Here is a 21,022-nt window from a genome sequence, read left to right as displayed (position 1 = left end):
GTTCCTTAAAAAACTAAAAATAGAGCTGCCATGTGATCCAGCAATCCCACTCCTGGGTATATTTCTAGAAAAAAATGAAAACACTAGTTTGAAAAGATACATGCACCCCAAAATTCATAGCAGCACTATTTACAATAGCCAAGACGTGGAAACAAACCAACTTCCCATTAACAGGCGGCTGGCTTAAGAAGATGTGATATATAGAGAGAGAGAAATATTGCCATTTGCAGCAACGTGGCTGGACCTAGAGATTGTTATGCTTAGTGAAATACGTCAAAGACCCATACCGTATGATACCGCTTATATGTGGAATTTAAAAATAATACAAATGAATGTATATACAATACAGATTTACAATCCTAGGAAACAAACTTGTGATTACCAAAGGAGGCAGGGAGGGACAAATTAGGAGTATGAGATTAACAGATACAAACTACCATACATAAAATAGGTAAGCAACGAGGATTTACTGCATGGCACAGGGAATTATGTTCGATCTCTTGTAACAACCTATAATGAAATAGAATCTGCAAAAAAAAAAAACTCACAACTGAATCACTGTGCTGTATACCTGAAACTAATGCAATATTCTAAATCATCTATATTAAAAAAACAAGGGCTTCCCTGGTGGCGCAGTGGTTGAGAGTCCGACTGCCGCTGCAGGGGACACGGGTTCGAGCCCTGGTCTGGGAAGATCCCACATGCCGTGGAGCGGCTGGGCCCGTGAGCCACAACTACTGAGCCTGCGCGTCTGGAGCCTGTGCTCCGCAACAAGAGAGGCCGCGATAGTGAGAGGCACACGCACCGCGATGAAGAGTGGCCCCCGCTCGCCGCAACTAGAGAAAGCCCTCGCACAGAAACGAAGACCCAACCCAGCCAAAAAAATAAATAAATAAACAAATGTGGGGTTTAAAAAAAAAAAGAAAGAAAAAGAATTTAAAATTAATACAATCATAAATAGCATGTAGGTCAAATAATAAAGCATAATTAAAATTAAAAAAAAAAAAGATGCCTGAAGCTTCACCTAACCCTGAAATAATGGTATTTTCTAGTCCAAGAATTGAGAACTAAGACCAGTATGAATGCATTTACGGGGTTGGGGACCATTCTGGGAAACCTGGGGTGTGAAAGTCACAGTCTGGATCAGAGCTGGTCCCAGCCTGCCTTCACCTCGGGGGCCTCTGCAGCCTCCTCGGTTCCACGTAGAAGCCACACGTGGAACCACATCTAGTTTCAGGCCGAGTGTAGCTTGCACTCGCCCTGATCCATCTGTGAATCAGAGAAGAGTGTTCCCTCCATGGCTTCATCTCAGCGTTTACGACCCCTTTACTCCTCCACAAAATGCCCCAGCGCCCTGCCCTCTGACAGCCTCACTTAGGCAGGGAGAAGGGGAGAAAAGAACGTGGCTCCCACTGCGCCTCCAGAAAGGCAGCATGACGGGTCTGAAGTTGGACAGCACTGAGTCTGAACCCCAGTTCTGCTTCTGACTTGTGTGTAGCCTCAGGCACACACATAAACCTTCTGAATGTCAGGGCCATCATCTGGAAATGAGGATACTAATGCTATTGTCTTCCTCGCTGCACCACTGCGTAGAGTTAGAATATGAGAGGTGACGTGTGGACAACACCCAGGATGGCTCTGTCCCATTGCTGTGCCCAGTGGTTTTGGTTTCTCTCTTCTTTCTGACAATTTTTTCCTAGTCTGTGTTGGTTTTCCTTGTTGCCTTTCCTTAATGCATATCGAGACCCATTCCTGAGGACTCTGGACAGGATTCAGAGGTGAAGGATGCCAGGGCTAAGTCAGGTAATGTGTGTGCACATACTTGTATAAACACACATGTGTATGTACACACATACCTATACACACGTGTGTGTTGGGGGTTCTGTTTGCCAACGATTGTTTTAGATGCTGGAACGTACAGAGGACAGTTCATGTTGCAAAGAAATAATTTATAATTCATAAGAGGGGAACAGACCTGTAAACAGATTATTTCAATATACGGAGGAATTAAAATCCACCCGAATTTGTTTCATAAGAGCAAAGATAGATGGAAATGAGACACCTTGAACTGAGGGATGGTTACACAGCTGTGTTCATTGTCTAAAAGTTCCTTAAGCTGCACACTTAGGGTTTGGGTACTTTTCCGTATATATATGTTGTACTTGAATAAAATCAACACAAAAAATATAAAGGGAGATACGGGGACATATGTATATGTATAGCTGATTCCCTTTGCTATAAAGCAGAAACTAACACACCATTGTAAAGCAATTATACTCCAATAAAGATGTTAAAAAATATATATCTATAAAAGGAAGCAGAGGGCCTTGGAAACTCAGAATGTAGCAAAGAATCAGTTTTTTGACCTGAGCTTCGGGAACCAGGCGTCTCCTGCCCTGCCCGGGGTCTAGTTGATCACTGACTCCCCCAGCCCCAGACACCAGCGACACAGGATTTACCTCCACAGACACCCAGGCGTGACAAATCACATAACAGAACATGTACACTGTGGAGGGCAGGGGTCACTGGGTACAAACCCTTCTGCTCCAGAGGATCTCAGCACAGCTTCTCTGCACTGGGCTCGTTCCAGTGAAAATCCGTTTACTGTCCCTTCAGATATGCGTGATTCAGCAAAACACAGAATTCCACGGGACCATCATTCATTAGGCAGGTACTCAACTGGAGCCCCAAACGTGAAGAAGTTAGCTGAACTGTCCCTTATTCTATGACAATCTAAATGTTACAGTTCAGCATAAGCAGATTGAGTGATTTTATTTGAAACATTTCAGGTTTTTTAATTCAGAAATGATATATTCACTAAACATAAACACATTTTTGAAAAGTGAGTCTAAGCTAAGATGCATTTAGGGTTGTTAGAATATGACAGTCGTTTTTTTTTTCAACAACCCCAATTCTGTGTCTAACAACCTGTGGCCTCAATAACATGTTAGTTTAAAATACAAGATAAATTTATGTAAAATTGTAACTGAACAAGTTAGGAAGCACGCGGCACACCACTGTTTCACACAAGACTTGCATGTTTTGCAATGTTTATTTTTAGAAGCAGAAGCGCCTGGCAATTTCATTTAAGCACACCAATTCAAACATTTGTTCCACTTAACTGTGACAAGATATCATTCCATTCAACCGTTCTCATTTTGTTTTATCATTTGATTATCCTTCCAGACTGATTTTCCTGTAGGTGGAAATTAGAAAGTTTAGAAGAAAATAGGTTTTAAAAATACCACAAAACTAATTTTTAAATTCGTTTCTTCTGGATTAAAACAAAAAAGAAAATATGGGCTAGTCACACATACTATCAATTTGTGTGTGTCAGTTAAGGAAAAAACGTTCTGGACTCTTCTATCAACAAAACTGTGTGGGCAACAAATTTACATCCTTTGGAGTCAAAGCCTGTTTTCCCTTTTCTTCAGCTTCTCTTACTCTTAGCACCCACATGTTCCCTTTTTTTTTTTTTTTTGTCACCCTTATTAAACTCTCAGGAAAGCGTGAGATGCTCATTTATACTAGAGTATCAATGGTTGATATAGTCTATAAATATTATGTCACTTAAAGATACTGACATGTTAACAGGAATCAGAAACTGAAGCCAAAGGTGTTTAGTGAAGGGTAAGATGGCAGGTGGAAGGTTTACTTGGACCACAGCTTTGGGAAGCCCACTCCAAAGATGTTCATTGTGGACATAAGTGCCTGGCTTGTCTGCCTGTACAGATCTGGCAGCCATGAACCCTGGCTAGCACACGGACACCTTGCCTTTGGCATCTGATGGCAGGTGCTCAGATATATTGACGAGGGCACGCCCAGCGGGGCTGGAAGCAGCTTCTGTTTCCCACACACTTTCTGAAGACTCGGGTTCCTGGAAGTTGTGTTGAGAGAGCTGACTGCCCTTCCGCACGCTTTTCTTCTCTGCCAGTTCCACGCGGGCTGCCGTGTATCTGCTCGTGGCCGTGACCGATGCCACCATGCACAGGGCAAAAGAACCCCATGCGAGGCTGTCGACAAAAGGCACAGTTAGGAAAGGGTGTAGGGCTATGATTCCAGGGCTTCCTGCTGGGGTGGAACATTAGCTGCTGGTTCTACCCAATGTGGACCTGGGTTTTGCAGCACCGATCTCAGAGAGCAGCCAATGTGTTGTTGTAGGCAACGTGTTGATGGTTAAGAGAAGCGATTCTGGAGTCATTGTGCTGAGTTTGCACTGTGGGTTTGTACCCATCTCTTACTAACTGTGGGACCTTGAAGCGGCGACTTCATCTTTCTGGATCAGTTTCCTCATCTGCAAAACCGGAATGATAGCAATGCTGGACACCAGATGGTTGTGAGGAATTCACATGGGCATGGGAAGTACTCAGCATAGTATCTGCTGACATATGTATTACTTTTTGTTGTTGTCTCTAACCCAGGACACTGGCACTGGGCATGGTTATTTTTATATCCCTATCCTCTGGAAGCCTATTGCATTCTGAGTTGATAGTCTACACTTTCCATCTTTCACAGAACCCAGAAGAGTGGCTGCTGAGAACCTCTGCAAACTGACATGTGTGTATGTTTCATGGGGTGGAATTCCCAGGTAAAATAAATGGCTCCATATCCCATCAGCTACAAAAACCCTACCAGTTATTAAGTTCCAACCCCACTCCAGGGTTTCCAGTCATCCTTAAATATGACTTGACAATCAAGGATACCAAGATCTAGGAGAAAGGCCCAACAACAAACAGAAGAGAAAGGAATCTGGGGACTTCCCTGGTGGTCCGGGGGTTAACACTCCATGCTTCCAATGCAGGGGGCACAGGGTTCGATCCCTGGCTGGGGAACTAAGATCCCACATGCCATGGGGCACGGCCAAAAAAAACCCAAATCCTCCCCCGCCCCGCAAAAAGAAAGAAAGGAATCTGAAGGAAAAAGATAAAATGAGGAAGAGAAGAAAACAGCAACAAAAAGAAAACTCTTTGATTAATATCCTCAGAGAAATATGAGAAGATATTGCATCAATAAAGCGATACCAGGGTATATGAAAAAGGAACAACTGGAAAACAAGGAAGATCTTGGAAAGTCCAATAAGATTCAAAATAAGAATTCAATAGAAAAGTTGGAGACAAATAGAAAGAAAATTTTCAGAAATACCAAAAAGAGATAGAAGATATAAGAGGTGCAACAACATCTAGATAATTAATCCAATAGACCCGATATGTAACTCATAAAAATTCTCTGAAAAGAGAGCAGAAGACTGAGGAATGGAAAAATCAAAGACAGAATTCTCAGAATTCTAGGACGTGAATATTCAAATTTAAGGGCTCACCAAGCACATGAAAGAAGAATGAATGTGACGGAAAGAAGATCCCCTTCAAGGTACATTATCATGAGTAGAAAACAATAGATTACCTGTAATAGAACATGAATCAGAATGGTATTGGACTCTTGATGGAAGCAATACATTCTAGAAGGAAACAGACACATCTTCAACATTCTAAGGGAGAATGACTTTCAACAAAGAATTTTACATACCACCAAACTATCAATCAAGGTGGAGCATTGAAAAGATACATTTCCAGACATGCAAGGAATAAAATAATTTCTCTCTCATTGAATCCTTTCTTCAGAAGCTACTGGAGGATGTGCTCCCACAAAAAAGTGGTTGTAAACTAGGATAATGATACAGGACCTAGGACACAAGGAAACAAGGGACTAGCAAAGGGAAATCTCCACTCGACAGCTCCATTCCAGAGCGGAGCAGGAAGACAGAGGGTTTTGGTGGGTTGGAAGAGTAGAGCAGGGAGAGATGGGACTGAGAGATTGTTATGTTTAGTACCATTTGAGTTTTAAAAACTAGTTGTATGTATTTCTTTTATTGAAAATTAAGAAATTGAAAGCAATAGGAAACAAAATGGCATTGGAAACAAACAGACCATTTTTCAAACTCCTGTGATGTTTGGGATTTGCTTTTACATCCACAGCAGTAGGACCTCAATATAAATTGGCCACAGATCCTGACCCACCTGACATCCCTCTCAGCTCTAGAGCAGCTGTACTCCTGACTGCAGTGCTGGTGAGGTCACCTCAGGACCAATGGCACCTGCTCAGAGGGAGACAGCTAAAGTGACAAACAAGTGGAGGAAATGGTATAAAGAGAAACATTTGTAAAAATTAACTTCTTCAGATTTCAAAGATGAAGAAGCGTTCAAAATCTAATAAATCATGAAGTTTATGGTTAGTCATAACGTAGATGTATTTGCCAAACGCTGGTATATAGTAGGATGAGGGAGTGAGCCCTGAACATGACACTTGTTTTACAAAGAGAAAGTAACACAAGAGGTTGTTATAGAGGAGGGAAATGTAAGTATATGTATATATATATTTTAAGATGCAGCCAGGATTCGGAGGTCCACATCAAAGAGAACCCCTGTGGTCTTGTGTGACATGGTCGAGTCTTTCTGGTAGAGCTAGAACTTCTGTGTCATGGCCTGTCTTTCCGTTAGAATCAGGGGCTGGGTCTCTCCTCATTGAAGTATTTATTAGGAATTATAGCAGGACTTTTCCCCTTAAGCTGTGTTTAAGAAAGTAACAGCACTATCTCTATTTCTTGAGCACTTTACTCTGTGCCAAGAATTTTATAAACATAACCTCTTTATATTCCCATAAGCACCACTGAGACAGGTACATCATTTTACAGATGAGGAAACTGGGCTACAGAAAGATTACGAAACTAATCCAAGAGTAGCAGGTGGCAGAACCATGATCAAGGTCAGTGGTCCTACAAAACCTGTGTGCCTCCCTGCTGGTCCTTCGGGGCTCGAGCACCGTGGCCAGCAACTCACCAGTATGACCAGCCATAGTCCCACGTCTGAGGCTTCCAATCTTCTGGTCCAACGTTCACAGTGATTTGAAAAATGGTTGTGTACATCATGTGGGCCACCATGGCTAGGAGCCCTGCACAAGGAAAGCTTGTGAGCCACAGTGAAGAATGTAGTTTCTCTACGGTACATGAGGTGGATGTCCAGAGCCCACTAGCATCCTCCTTGAGCCCTTCCAAGCAGCCTTCATGTTTTACATGTACGCTAATCTCTTAGAGTCACCGATCTACGCAGTGGTATAGGTTCCTTTGCCATGTCATCCCTCCCAAGACCACACCTTTCTATGTTATCATGTCCCCATGTCACTATGCTCAGAGACATCAATCTTCTATCCTCTCTTTCCCAGCACACAGGGGAGGTCCTTGAGGTATGTTTGGCCTTAAGCCATACTTGACCAAGTTCTGTCCCGTTATTCTTTAGAATGTGGGTTGTTCGCTGACACATAAAAACTTTGCATAAAAATCTGAACATATTCTGGCCACAGTAGGCTTACATAGCAAATAATTAGTGGGAACCGAAGTCAGTTGCCAGTGTGGTTTTCTGTCCTTTGTAGGTGAATTGGTCTTTTTGCCTGGAGATCCAGACGATTTTTTTTCCTTTAACAGTTTTAGTGGGATGTGTCTAGGACTTGAATGTACTGTGTCATTTTGTCAGGTATTTGGAGGGAGTTTTCTATATACAGATTTTGGTCTTTGGTCCAGAAAATTTCCTTGAATTTTGCTTTTAAATATTAGTTGTCCTATTGTTTTGTCTTTCTTTTTCAGGGACTCCCATTACATTTATGTTTTTATTTAATAAATGTATGGCGGGCAGTGACCAACTGGGGATCATCTTCAGTGGGATATTGACCCCAAACTTGGATAATCATTCTTAACAAGCTACCATTTTTTTTGAGTACTTACTATATACTAGGTGCATTCTTATTTAGTCTTCACCATAGCCTTTTGAGGTAGCTAGCTTGGAGAAGTTAAGCCACTTGCCCAGGGTCACACAGCCATTAAGTAGGAGAGATCTGAACGCAGGGAGGATTTCTCCACAGACTCATGCTTAACCATCGTACTAAACAAAGCAATCTCTGTTCTCAGAGCCAGTGGACCCCCTTCCCAGGGTTGTGACAGAGACATACTGATGAATTTTATTCTCCATTTGTGCCTATCCCCCTTTTGTTTCATCAGTCACCCATTGCTTCCACCAATGGGATTAATTCAGTAGCTTCTCCCGTGGACCAGATGTCCTGCTGAATGGGCTAGCGACAGGAAGAGCCAGCCTGGAGCTTTGCCAGTTGCCTCTGGGGCCAGCTGTGGGGAATTTGCCTGTTCTGATGATGCGCTTGGGGAACGTACCTGCAAGCACCATGAGGATGGCTACAGAGGCATCCACCTTGAGCCAGTGGAATCCAGAGCTGTGATAACTCACTCCGGAGCCCAGGACGATGGCGCTTGTCAACGTCAGAAGGATATTCAGGACCTCAGCCCCAATGCACAGCCACAAAACACCTGCAAAATGTAAAGATGACAGAGACGCTGGGAACTTAGAAGTACTAGGATATTTAGTCCTTTGAGTTAGTTTACTTCTAAAACAAAAAATACAAAACCAACACCGCGGGGTGAAAAACCACAGATACCTCTGCAGAGTCTTGGAAAGCTGACAGTGAAAGGGGGGTCCCGGGGCTTGAAAGAGAAGTTTGTAAAGATTGTTGTTAGCTGGAAGGGAAAAAGCACTAAGCAAAATTCTGATGTGGGGAGCTGAGGGATACTGGAGGTCCCATGGCCTAGTTCAAAAGTTAAAGTGTTATTTTGATTCCACCAGAAGACATTATCTTTGTCTTTTAAAGGAGAGGATCCACTTAACCAGGGTGGGCAAAGGAATCTGAGCATTGAGGAGCCCTGATTCGAGATACCAAGATCTCATTTGTTTCTGTGTGAGCCTATGATTTACCCTTTGGGTGGGACCTCATCTGCAGCTTCAAGAAACTGCGTTGGATGTGGAAGGGAGTGAATAAAGGGGGCAGGGAGAGAAACTATTATTTGCAAAAGGCCTCCTATAAGGTAGTTAGGTACTGTGTAGACACAGCAATGAATGGAACAGATGTGGTCCATGCCATCACAAAAGCTATATTCCAGCTGGGAAAACAGATACTAAGAAAGTAAGTACAAATTTGATGAGTGTCATAGAAAAGAAAAAACGCTATAGGAAGTGATGAGCTAGACTCATCTCTTTCCTGTTCTGTGGTCACCTCACATCGGTAGCTTGAAATCAGCCATGGTGGGAGCGTTTACTCCCTAGAAAGTTGCAAACACTACCGATCAGGGCTTCCCCTCTCCTCCGCAAAGTTGGTGGTTTAACATTTTCTAGCATTACTGACTACAGGGCACATGAAAAGAGCCAGTGGTTCTGGCTTTTGGACTTGACTTCGTAGAAAAACTGTAAATAACTCTTTCCTCTTTTCCCCCAACCCAACCAAAACCACAGAAATTGTCCAAAGTGCGAGGAGGGCTGGTGGTCAGAACGTGAGGAAGGTATTTACCTCGTTCTTCAGCTGGTATTAGACTCTGGAAACTCCTACACTTTTCACCTAGAAGAAAAAGAGGACAGAAGCCCAAGTAGGGTGAACCTTGACTATTAGGGGCAAACTGTGTTTCTAGATCCCTTGAGTGTATCCAGGTCATTTTGAACAAGGATTGGGGAGCGTGGCTTTATTGCTCCCCAACAGGTGGTGCACCTCCCTGGGGGATCATGATACAGGTCTGCTCCAGTGAATCCAGGCTAGGCCGTGTGCCTTTCTTCAGCCAAGAATTGGGAGTGGAAATGGGGGGAGGAGGTCACTTCTGGTCAGAAGTTTTAAGAGCCCGTGTTTTGTCTAAAGGTTCTCATCTTCTTGCTTCCATGGTCACAGAAGCCCAAGTCCAGATGGAGTCTCTGTCTGCCTAGATCCCTGAGGGGCTCCAGTGAGGAGACACTGCTTGCCGACCTGAAAAGTACAAACAGCAAGAGCTAGAAATGAATTTGTTGGCTTAAACTGCTGGGACTTGGGGCTTGTCTGTTATTATAGCATAACTTAGCCCATCTGGACTGATGCTGCAAGCCTTAGACCAGGGGTACTTGACTTCCCAAACAGCACCATGATGATATGAGTCTGAAATAATTTCTTTCTGGGTAGAGAGCAAGTGACAATGTTCGTAATCATTAAAAAAAATGAATTAGAGCAGATATCAGCACTATCTCTGCTACCGAGTGAGCCAATTACTCGTACTCCATTTTGCTTTCTGGAAGGGAAGCGAAAGGAAGCAGTTATTACGTGTGTACCAAGTACAGGGCAGAACCCACCACCAGGCTTCTTCTGTGCTCTGGGGGGTGTGCTTTGCCTGTATCATCTGTCACGTTGCGCAGATCGGCTAGAAAACCTTGCGTTGCTACTTTTGATGTGTAGTCCCTTTGAAGGAGCTAAGTCCTTAAATATCTACTGAGTGGACGGATGTCACCCAATTCTGGTTTGGGGGTGAGTGACAGATGGATGATTGAGACCACAGCAAATCACCTTCTGGGATCCTGTCCCAGGTGGGTGTGCCAATTTCTCCATACTTCAGCCCCGAAATGAATCATGGGTGGCAGAGTGGGAGGAGCCTGGGAAATTGCCTGATTCTTCTCTGCACAGTTAGGAAGAGTGGGTCCAAGGACATCTGAGAGGAAGAAATGGTAAAGAAGACACAGGTAGAGGCATTTTCAGCACTAGAACTGGGCTTGCAGGGGCCCCGCCTGTGCGGTCCAGCCATGTCGCTGATTTAATGCAGCCCAGCCGGCTGTAGCGGAGATGCATCCAGCTGTTTCCAGTCTGGGCTGGTCGGAGCTAAAAGAGGCAAAGTTAGGGGCATAGATCATTAACTCTTCAAAGGAATGGCTTTCCCATTGCTAAAATCTGTTCAACAGTCCCCACACTAGCCTTGCTTTGAAGATTAAATGAGATACTAGGTAGGAAGGCTGCTCTCCTAGTTACTGTGCACTTAAACCTTAATGGAATAAAATGAGTTCTGGGACTTCCCTGGTGGCTCAGTGGTTAAGAATCTGCCTGCCACTGCAGGGGACGTGGGTTCGAGCCCTGGTCCGGGAAGATCCCCCATGCTGCGGAGCAACTAAGCCTGTGCACCACAACTACCGACCCTGTGCTCTAGAGCCCGTGAGCCGCAGCTACTGAGCCCGCGTGCCACAGCTACTGAAGCCCGTGTGCCTAGAGCCCGTGCTCCGCAACAAGAGAAGCCACTGCCATGAGAAGCCCTCGCACCGCATCGGGAAGAGGAGCCCCCGCTCGCCGCAACTAGAGAAAACCCGCGCGCAGCAATGAAGACTCAACGCAGCCAAAATAAATAAATAAATTAATTAATTAAAAATGAGTTCTAATGGGGCCTTTTTGCTTATGGTTAGCATAAATTATTATTTATTACTAGACTGTAAGCACCTTGAGGGCAAAGATCACGTCAACTAACTTTTCTGGAAGTTTTCAGGGAGAGAAGTAACGTTGAGGAGCATCTTTGGACTTTAGAAAATATATTTTCTCTTATAGAAGAGAAAATTCCAGATCACTTTCCTATTCACGAACTCATACAGCCTCCCCCCATTCCTCCAGCCTCACGTCTAGATCTCTCTTCTTCTTTCATGTCCTCTCTCCCGCAAGCTGACTTCCCAATGCAGAACCCATTTTTTGCTTCCTTAGCGCAAGCCAGCATTCACCTTCTGCTTCATCAAGTATGCTATGTATGGCCAGGTGCATGTTTTGAAGGTACAGATGCCCAAAGGCCATAACCCTTGAGATTTGCCATGCTCAACCTCCAAGTACCCTTGGGCCTCATTCCTTCATGCTTCTGCGTTGCCCCTCTGCCGAGCTATAGGAAGAAGAGAAATAAAGTTTGGGTTTATGATCCCGCCATCTGGCTGAGCTGCCCTGCTGGGCTTGATTCGGAAGCAGGGATTCATCTGTCACCTAACTGTCCACAACAAGTGGCCCGAAGGAGCGTATTTACACCGCCTGGGACCAAGCGCAACAGAATCAGGGAGCTAGCTGCCAACCTACAGCCACACTGGCCTCTGCAGCCTTCTCATTAAGTCCGTTTTGGATTGTGCAAGGGGACATTTTTCCTGGTTGATTCTCTGCTTTTGGCGGCAGCAGTGGTGTGGACAGAGAATGTCACTTGCCGTATCAGTCAACAAAGGATGTTGCGGAAAACCGGGATACTGGCCCTAGATAGTGAAGAGGCACATCAAAGGAAGAATTTCATTAAGCCCAGACTCTTGCGTCTTCCCATACATAGAAAAGTGCTGCGCTCATTTTCTTGAGATGCCTGGTTTTTCTTTAATTAGCAGTAATCTTTTGATGTTTGATTACCTGTTTTTTTGCAAAAACTCCTATATATCCTGGCTCCCCCCTTTCCTCCTTGGAATGGTCCCTCGGAGCTCTCTGAGAGGCTGTCTCCCAGGCTTAGGTCCTCAGTAATGCCCCAGATAAAACATAATTCTCAGCTCTTAGGTTGTGCATTTTTTTTTTCGGTTGATAGCAGTGTTATGGCCACGGTAGCTCAACATTCGTCCTGGTCGCCCCAGTTCTACTAGGGAGGTCTACAGCCTTGGGGAAATCTCAACACTCGCACCTGCTCTCTTGCAAGGCACTTTGGGGCTGATGGGGGTCCTTTTTTCACATCATCTCATCAGCTCCTCACTAGAACCCTGTGAGCCAGGCCTGGAGTGAGGGTAGCAGATGGACATCATGGACAGAATGCGACATTTAAATCCAACAGGACTGGCTTCTATGCCAGTTCTGCCCCAGTCAGGAATCATAGGAAGTTCCTTGACTTCTCTGTGCCTCGCTTTCTTCATCTGCAAAATGGGTTTTATCAAAGTCCTCCAATGAGAAACTTATGAAAGTATCTTGAGAGCAGCCTTCCACTTTTTGGTGTGTTTAATTATTGATAAAGGCAAGTACAGATATCCGTAGTTTACAGATTTGGAGGCCAGGCTCAAACAGGTTGGTAGAATCAGGAGTTGAAACTGGATTTTCTCACCCGGGACCCAGTGCCTTTTTCAACATCACCACCTGCTGTCTTTATACTTAATACACGGAAGCCTAAGGGTCTATCTTGTCTTCTGAAGAGGGCTGCCTTATCTCAGCAGGAGTAAAGAGGAGGCCAGGTACAGAGCCAGGGGCAGGGCAAAGTGAAAATGGAGGCCGGCCGAGGAGATTAAGAGAATTCCCAATAGCTTAGGAGGGTGAGTTTAGCCTGGGCGAAGGGTCAGACCACAGTGACCCCTTGATTAATATGAATCCTCAGAAATGATGTTCCTTTTGAATAAGCCCAGCAGGATTAAAAGGAAAAATCTTTATAAATCCCACAAAGCCGGACAGGCAGGTGTTACATAGCTGGACAGAAGTTTACCAGCCAAGCCGTACAGCCAGCCAGCCTAGGAAACGGTGTCGTAGTCCTGGGGACAGACTCTGGAAACCTGTCTGCTGTTCTCCCCAAGCCCCCACCCACTATGGGGTGCCCAGGTCCCTCTGTCCTTGAACTTTCTGAGTTTAGCAGAACAGCGTAGTACTGGAAATCAACACATTTTGTTGACTAATTCATTCGTCCAAGAAAAAGAACAGTTAGTCGAAGCGCTGCCCCAACCAGGAGTTTTTGTTTTAAATCTTCACTTCGGAGGATGCTCTCTCTCTTTAAAGGCATTAGGAAGAAGGTGCAGAGCTATTCGGTGTGACTTAACAGAGGATGACCGGAAATAGCACTCCAGGTAGGGGATCCCCGGAGGGTCAACTTTTAGGGGGATGGAGATGGAGCTGATTCAGAAGGAAGATATCCAGGAAGCCTCAGGGGGCAGCAGAGCTGGGGGTGGCCGGACAGCCCGAGGCTCCTCTCCTGCACATCCTCCCCAGGCTGGAGTCCTTACGGCCAGATCTACTCAGCCCCCCTCACCTCTCCTGACCCTCTCTCTAAAGCCCCGGGTGGGTGCCTTCCATCCACCTCCAGTTGCAGTCTTTTCCTGTTTTGCCCCCAACTCTCCCAGGCACTTGTGCTAAATTAGACTCAATAGCAGAAATTTGTTCGGAGTAATCTCCCCGAGGGGGCCCCAGGCTGCGGTCCGCTGCAGCCATGCTTTCTTGGGCCTGGGCAATGTGTTTTCACATGGAAAGCCAGATAGCTTGCTCCCCTGAACAACCAGAGGAGCTGATGACATTGAGCTCATAAGCCCGCAAGCCCGTAAGGCTGAGCTGAGCAAGACGTGCCCCCTTCAGCTAAGGCTGAGGCTTCAAGGTCACTGGCATTCCCCGCCAGCCCTTACCACCTTCTGTAGGCATTTATTTGCAACCTAACGTAGGCCTTTTGCTTTATTTCCTATGCGTTTGCTACTGTTTTAGTTATTATCTAGTAACAATTTAATTCTGACCTTTTTTGTTTTCGGGGCATCTTGTAGCACAGTGGTCACGTTTCTGGGGAGGGGGAAGGTGTTCTGAGGACAATGGCCTCCTTTCTTCCTTCTTAATAAAGTGATGACGATATTGAAAGACCTCGGTTTACCTGGACGACCTTATTATATCAAGAAATACGTAGGATGTGAGGCGATCTGGCTGCCACCTCTGTCACCCCTTTCATCGCCAGCGTTCATTCAGCTGATCTGGCTGGCTAGGCGGGCGTCCCCTTCCTCCCTCACCGCTCCATCTGTGTCCCTCCCGAAGCTGCACGCTCTGTCGAAGAGGACAACCTTCCCCGATAGAGGAGGACCGTTCTTTGGTCGAGGGTATACGAGTAGCTGTGCTCCTGCTAGAACCTCCAGACAAGCTCTCAAGGTCCATTTATAGGAGAACGTAGGGTAGTCAAGCTTCCGAGACTCCAGACACATCCAAATGAGGCGCTGCACGTGGCAGTCTGCCTTTAAAAAAAAAAAGAAAGAAAAAGAAAAAAACCCCAATATATAAAAGTGTAAGTGGAGTATTATTTTTAGATGGATGGGCACAAACTTATTCATTGACAATTATAAGACCATTGCCCTTCAGTTAAGTTTTGGGTATTGTGGGTTTGCAGGGAAAGTCTGGGCTCAGGGTTAAGAAGTTTGAGTTGCATGTGTAGCTCTATCAGAATCTAGCTATACAATCCTCAGTGGGGCCTGTCTACCTCTGGAACTCAGTTTTCCCATCTGTGAAATGAGTCTGATGTTCTAGATCAGCCTTTTCCAAAGAGTGTTCCACTGAACACTAGTCTCACAGGATATTAATCCTTATTCTACACAGACATTTTTTTTTACTACCTCAACTAATTTTAGGAAACACTGGGATATATAAGAATAAACAGGTTTCTTTATTGAGATTTTAATGTGCTAATGTGCATTGTGAATTTCCAAGAAGGAAAGGTAGTCTACGACATTTTCCAAATTTGTGTGACTATCAACACATCTAATTTTACAAAGAGTACCTTAAAAGGCACCTGTGTGGAGTAATCGTTGAGGAAACCCAGCAAAGCCCTTGGTAAAGCCTCCTTCTGGTTTGACATCAACATATAAGATAAACGTAAATCAGAAAAGGGTCAAGAAATACATTCTTTACTTTTCCTTGGCTTTGTCCATGAATCACTGAAAACATCAACCCTCCTTAGAATTCAGCACGTCTTCCTGATCATATACGAAAAACCTTTCAGTCATGTGACCCGTGAGAAGACGGGGGTGTGTGTAGTAAACACTCTGTGTGTTGACCAAAGTGCCAAGGGAGAGGCCACAACAGTGAGAGGCCCGCGTACTGCAAAAAAAAAAAATATTATGAGGATGGGGAAATAAAAGGCAATTAGAAACTACAGGAAAAGCAAAAAGCTGTATAAGAAGTTTAAGGTAGTGATAGCACCCTTCTTGATTCTGTGATGAACAATATGTGTATAGTGTAAATAAATTCTTGGTTTGTTGATTTAAATAAAATAGCAATATAACTATATTAGAAGGATGGCAGATATGGGATGTGGTGGTGAGAGAAATTTATCCTTGTCTATTATGACAGGAAGTCAATAGATACTATCTAACATGATACTATCTAACATCTAATAGATACTATCTAACATAGCTATATCAGCGTATTGTTTAGAAATGCAGAGGCAAATACCAGAAGAAAGAACTAAGCTAAAAGTGGTTTCCCCTGGATATAGCACTAGGTTATGAAGTAGGAAGCAGCAGGAGACTGTTAGTTTTTCTTAGAAGCCTTTCAAAATGATTTGATCTCTTACCTATGTGTAAATATTACCTTGGTTAAATATTTTTTTAAAGGGAATGCAGGTTTATAGACTGCATCCCAGATCTGCTGAATCAGAAAGTCCAGGGCTGGGTATCTGGATTTTTACAAACTCCCTGGGTGATTGTGACGTGCACCATTTGATAGCTGGTGTGATACTTTCTTTATATGCAGCGGTGGAAATAGAAATAGGCGACCCTCAGATGGGGACTTGGAAAGGGAATGGTAATTCTCAAGCAATTTGCCTAGGGGTATGATGATTGTATTTTCCAAACCACAAACCTGAGACTATCTTGAGGACCCTTCAGGAGGCAGGGCCGTGAGCCTCCTGCATCTGTCCATGAGGGTAGAGAGAGTGGACGGATAGGAAGAGAGTGCACTTCCCAGAGGAGAGAGGTGGGGAAAGCCCCGCCAGTAGCCTTAGCTCCTTGTACTGCTGCAGTGTCCTCACCACACTTAGAGCAAAGGCCACAGGCACTGGCCTGTGTACATGGGAGGGCAAGGCTTGGCACTGCCCCTCTGCAGTGACCACGGGGGCAGTGATGGGGAGGGGCACACAGCATCTTAGAGGGTTCCTTCTTGTTGCCTTTTACTTAGACCTCGGGAATAAACTACTAATGCTACGGGTATGGGGAAAGAAAAGGCAATTAGAAACTTCAGGAAAAGCAAAAAACTGTACAAGGATGTAATGTAATAAGGCTGAGGTCAGGGTGGGCATGTTGAGGGGTGGGGGTCCTCTCCTTTCCACCTTGAGGGCCGTGTTCTCCCAGCAGGAAGGGAAGAACATCCTGGCCCCGAGCATGGGGTTGGGTTTGCAGCCAGGCTGCCGAATTCCTCCTTCCTCGGTTGCTCACGAGGTAAAAACACTGTTCTCTGAAATACGTCCTCCAAATTATAACTTTCTCTTTCCTCTTCTCTGTCCTCTTCCTTCACCACTTCCCTCACCACCACCCTGTCAAGCCCATTGAAGTTCAAAAGACATCAACAAATCAGGGCTGAGTAATGGTGGTGGTGGAGGGCTTGCTCCTGTGTAGCTTGAAACTCAGTTTCCTCATTTGCGAGATGAGAAAACAATATTTACTTTGCTGGGGTTATTTCAATGTTGCCTGAGATAAAGGTCTGAGTTGTTCATGGTTTTACTTCTGGTATGTGCTCCGTACAGGGGATTCCCTTCCCACCAATGATGATGAGTTTGTTTCCTAAGAGAACCTTCTGTTCCAAGACCCCTTAAACGTGCGGGGATGCAGTTTAGGGTTGGGTGGGGGGCCACTTGAGATTCACCAGAGACTGAATGACACTAGGAAATGGTAAAAGCTAATGTGTAATAAACACTTATCCTGTATCTGGTGCAGTGTTTTAGTGAATTCGGTCATTTCATCTTTATGGTAACTCTAGAGATGGGTACAGCTATTGTTCCTGTTTTATAGGTGAGAAAACTGGGGCTCAGAGAGGTGGAGAGCCTTGCTCGAGGACACACAGGTAGTCAGCGGCAGAGCTGGGGTTCAAGCCCTAGTGGCCATCCCGCACCTGTCCCCCCGGGCCCCCCAGGCCGTGCTCACCTGTGCTGTCGAGGCTCTCCTCGCATGACTGCCAGAGCCCCAGGTGGAACCTGCGCCAGATGAACCTGTCGTCTCCCGTCTCCCAAATGTACTGGACGGCCTGGGTCCCGTTGTCCCTGCTGCCGCTGCTGTAGTGGATGCAGCGCAGCACCTCCGGATGGTCCTGGCACAGTGGCTTTGCCACCCGCCGGGTCCCCTCACACCAGTAGCTGCTGCCCACGGCCGTGAGGGAGAAGGCGAGGGCGAGGCAGACGGGCAGGAGGGCCAGTACCCGCTGTCGCCTGGCCCGGTCCATGGCCGAATGCGGGGTGCAGAGGCAGGATGAGCCGTGGGGCCCCCCTCCCCTGCCTCGTCATGGTACCTGCCCCTCCTCAGCCCGCCATCTGGCATTCTTACATCTTCCCTCACATCCCCCTGGGAAACCGGTGCTCTCCAGCGTGCAGCATCCTCTGAGCACCTGTACCCTGAGGAGGCATAGCGCTGGGACGCCCCCGCTTTCACAGTGTCAGCCCTTCTGTCCCGCCCACGATGGAGAGGTGCTGGAGGTGCCAGTTTTCTGTTTCTGCTCAACTGTGGTGCAAATACGCATAACACAGAATTCCCCACGTTAACCGTTTTTAAGTGCACACTTAAGTACATTCGCGTTCGGCCACCGATCTCCAGAGCTCTTTTCATCTCACGAAACTGAAACTCTGTCCCCATTAGATGCTAACTGCCCATCCCTCCACCCCCAGCCCCTGGCAACACCCACGATACTCTCTATGAATTTGGTCACTCTAGCTATACGTGGAATTTGTCTTTCGTAACTGGCTTTTTTCATGTAGCATAATGTCCTCAAGGTTCCTCGTGTTGTAGCAGGTATCAGAATCTCCTTCCTTTTAAAGACTGAGTAATGTCCCATGGTGTGGATACGCCGCAATTTGTTTACCCATTCATCCACTGATGGATAGACACTTGACTGGTTTCCGCTTGGTGGCTGTTATAAAGGACGCTGGGTTCTGACGGAGGTCCAGGGTGGTTTGGGTGGGTGTCTGGGTGAGACTGCTCCACCCTTGTCTTTTGCTTTGGTCAGGGTCCTCGGGCTGAGGCCTGCCCAGCTCTACAGAGAAAGAGACTGCTGCGGAGAACAACTTCTGGCCCAGGAACTGAGACGCTCCGGTCTAGGCAGCCTGCTTCGGGGCCTGAGTGCTACGCAGAGGGGAGGGGGGCATGCACCCCACATGGGTGCATTCAGCACGACCCTGGGGCCTCCATAGCTCGCAGGCAGGGGCCCTGGCATATTGTTGCAGGAGAAGGGCGGGGGCGGGGGGGGGGGGGGGAGGCGAGAGAATGGTCACATCCCAGGTCTCAGGGGAGTCCCTGGGATGGGCGGCCAAGTTAGGGTCCTTGGCTTCGCACAGGAAAGAATTCGAGAGCAAGACAGAGTGAAATGAAAGCGGGTTTGTTTAGAGGGATACACATACCGGATGCAATGCGGACCTTCTCAGAAAGTGAGAGGGCCTTGGGGTGCGGGGTTGTTAGTTTTTATGGGCCGGGTAATTTCATATGCTAATGAGTGGGAGGGATATTCTAAGTCTCTTGGAGAAGGGGTGGGGATTTCCCCTGGCATTGGGACCCTGCCCACTTTGTGGCTTCTTACGGTCCGCCTCGGAACTGTCATGGCGCCGGTGGGCGTGTCATTAACATGCTAATATATTACAATAAGCGTATAATAAGGCTCAAAGTCTGCGGGAAGTAAAGTCTTCCACCATCTTGGTCGTAACCAGTGTTTGTCGTATGCTCAAAGGCTGTGGCATTCTTTTAACGGTTGCGCCCTGCCCCTTCCCTCCTGTCTCATTATCACTCATGCCCTTGCCCAGGGGGCACTGCAGGAGCGGCGTTGCCGAGGAGACTTAAGCTGCTTCTTGGGCAGAGGACACTGATGAGACAGTGAGGGCCAGAGGAAGGTAGCAGAAGTTTCCACATGGCATCTGGAGCACACAGGTTCTCCATCCCATGTTAGACACCTCCAAAGACCCTCAGATATAATGGAGAATATGCCAGCCTGGGCAGGTAGGAGAAAAAGGCCAGGGTCATTTGGGTCCATATTACTCTGTCTGGACTTTCCTGCTGGTAAAGACAGAGGACTGTGGTCTGTGCTGTGGGTAGCCTGTGAGCTGTGTCTGTTTGTCCTGGTTGCCAACCAGTCTTGTGGGAAGAGGAGTTACCTCGTTATAGCACTAGATGGCATCCATCCAACAGGTTGGGAAGTCGTGTGCAGTTCCCCAACCCCTGTCCCTTCAGAAAAAAGATGTTTTTGAGAAAAAGTTCAAAGAGGTCAGATAGAATATTCTTATGAAACAGGCACTGTCTTTGCCAGCAGGCAACTTGGAAGAGAGTCTGCAAAGTGCATTATAGACTAGCTTTATAGCCCCACACAGGATCAGAGCTATCACGTGAGCAGTTTTCCTCCTCTTGGTCACTTCATCCCTCTCTCTGCTGCCCCAAAGAGATGAACACATGGACGCCAGAGTTCACATCATTATACGAGTCCATCTGGCGGGAGGTGGCGTCTATGTTCATTACGGGCGTTTTACTTCTGACACTTAGAGTCTTGCCACTTTTTTTAAGATTTCCATTAAGTGACGCTCACCTGTTTTTCTCCAACTGTTCAGAATTCACTCACTTGGGTAAGTTAACCAGGTTAAGCTCCTCTGGTTCAACTTATGGGGGGGGGGGGAAATCCCTAAATGGAAACATGGTGTTCCTGTCTCTTGCTGACCAGCGTTTCATCCAGTCAGGACATCTTCTGCTGGGACTCCAGTTCAGGAGGCTGGAAAGAACTTGCAAGCGGCTGCCGGGAGCTGGACAGGGAGAGGAGGGTGAGAAGGGCCAAGCAGAGCCTCTCAGAGACACAGTGCTGAGCCTACTAGAGAAAAGGAACTCACTTAGAGGGTTAGGGTCAGATATGGCACCTGACCAAGTAGCTGTGGTCAGGTGACTGGTCAGAAGACCTGGGTGTCCTGGCTCTGCCATTTACTTGCTGTGTGGCCTTGGGCAAGCCGCCTAACCTCTCTGAAACTCAGTGTTGCAGCTGTCAAGTGGAGAAATCATCATACCCCCACAGGGTTATCGTGAGGATGAATGAAATAGGATGCCAGGTGAAAAGATTTTATATATATGAGGTGTGGTGAGAAAGGACACACACGTTAGTTGGCAGTCGTGGATCATGGGTTCTGACAACGGATCTGCCAGGTGGACTGAGCAACCTTTGCTCACAACCAGTAGGGGCAATCCAGAGGCGTGCACATTTTTGAATTTTTAGGATGTTCTTTGGCTGTTGTGTAACAGGAACTCGAGGT

At 46.3% G+C, this 21,022-nt stretch overlaps 1 protein-coding gene across 1 annotated transcript; it reads right to left on the bottom strand.

The window, feature by feature from the left end:
• Positions 1–3,754: 3,754 nt before the first annotated feature.
• Positions 3,755–17,976, bottom strand: GSG1L2 (GSG1 like 2). Its single transcript, XM_004313507.3, has 5 exons — positions 17,682–17,976; positions 9,397–9,444; positions 8,213–8,365; positions 6,834–6,945; positions 3,755–4,013 (listed from the first exon to the last, which is right to left on the bottom strand). The coding sequence occupies exons 1-5, from the start codon at positions 17,974–17,976 to the stop codon at positions 3,755–3,757; spliced, it is 867 nt and encodes a 288-aa protein (XP_004313555.3).
• Between the last annotated feature and the right edge of the window lie 3,046 nt (positions 17,977–21,022).

The sequence above is a fragment of the Tursiops truncatus genome, chromosome 20 (assembly GCF_011762595.2).
Source record: "Tursiops truncatus isolate mTurTru1 chromosome 20, mTurTru1.mat.Y, whole genome shotgun sequence".
NCBI classification, from domain to species: Eukaryota; Metazoa; Chordata; class Mammalia; order Artiodactyla; family Delphinidae; genus Tursiops; species Tursiops truncatus.
This window is presented reverse-complemented; position numbering and strand designations above follow the sequence as displayed.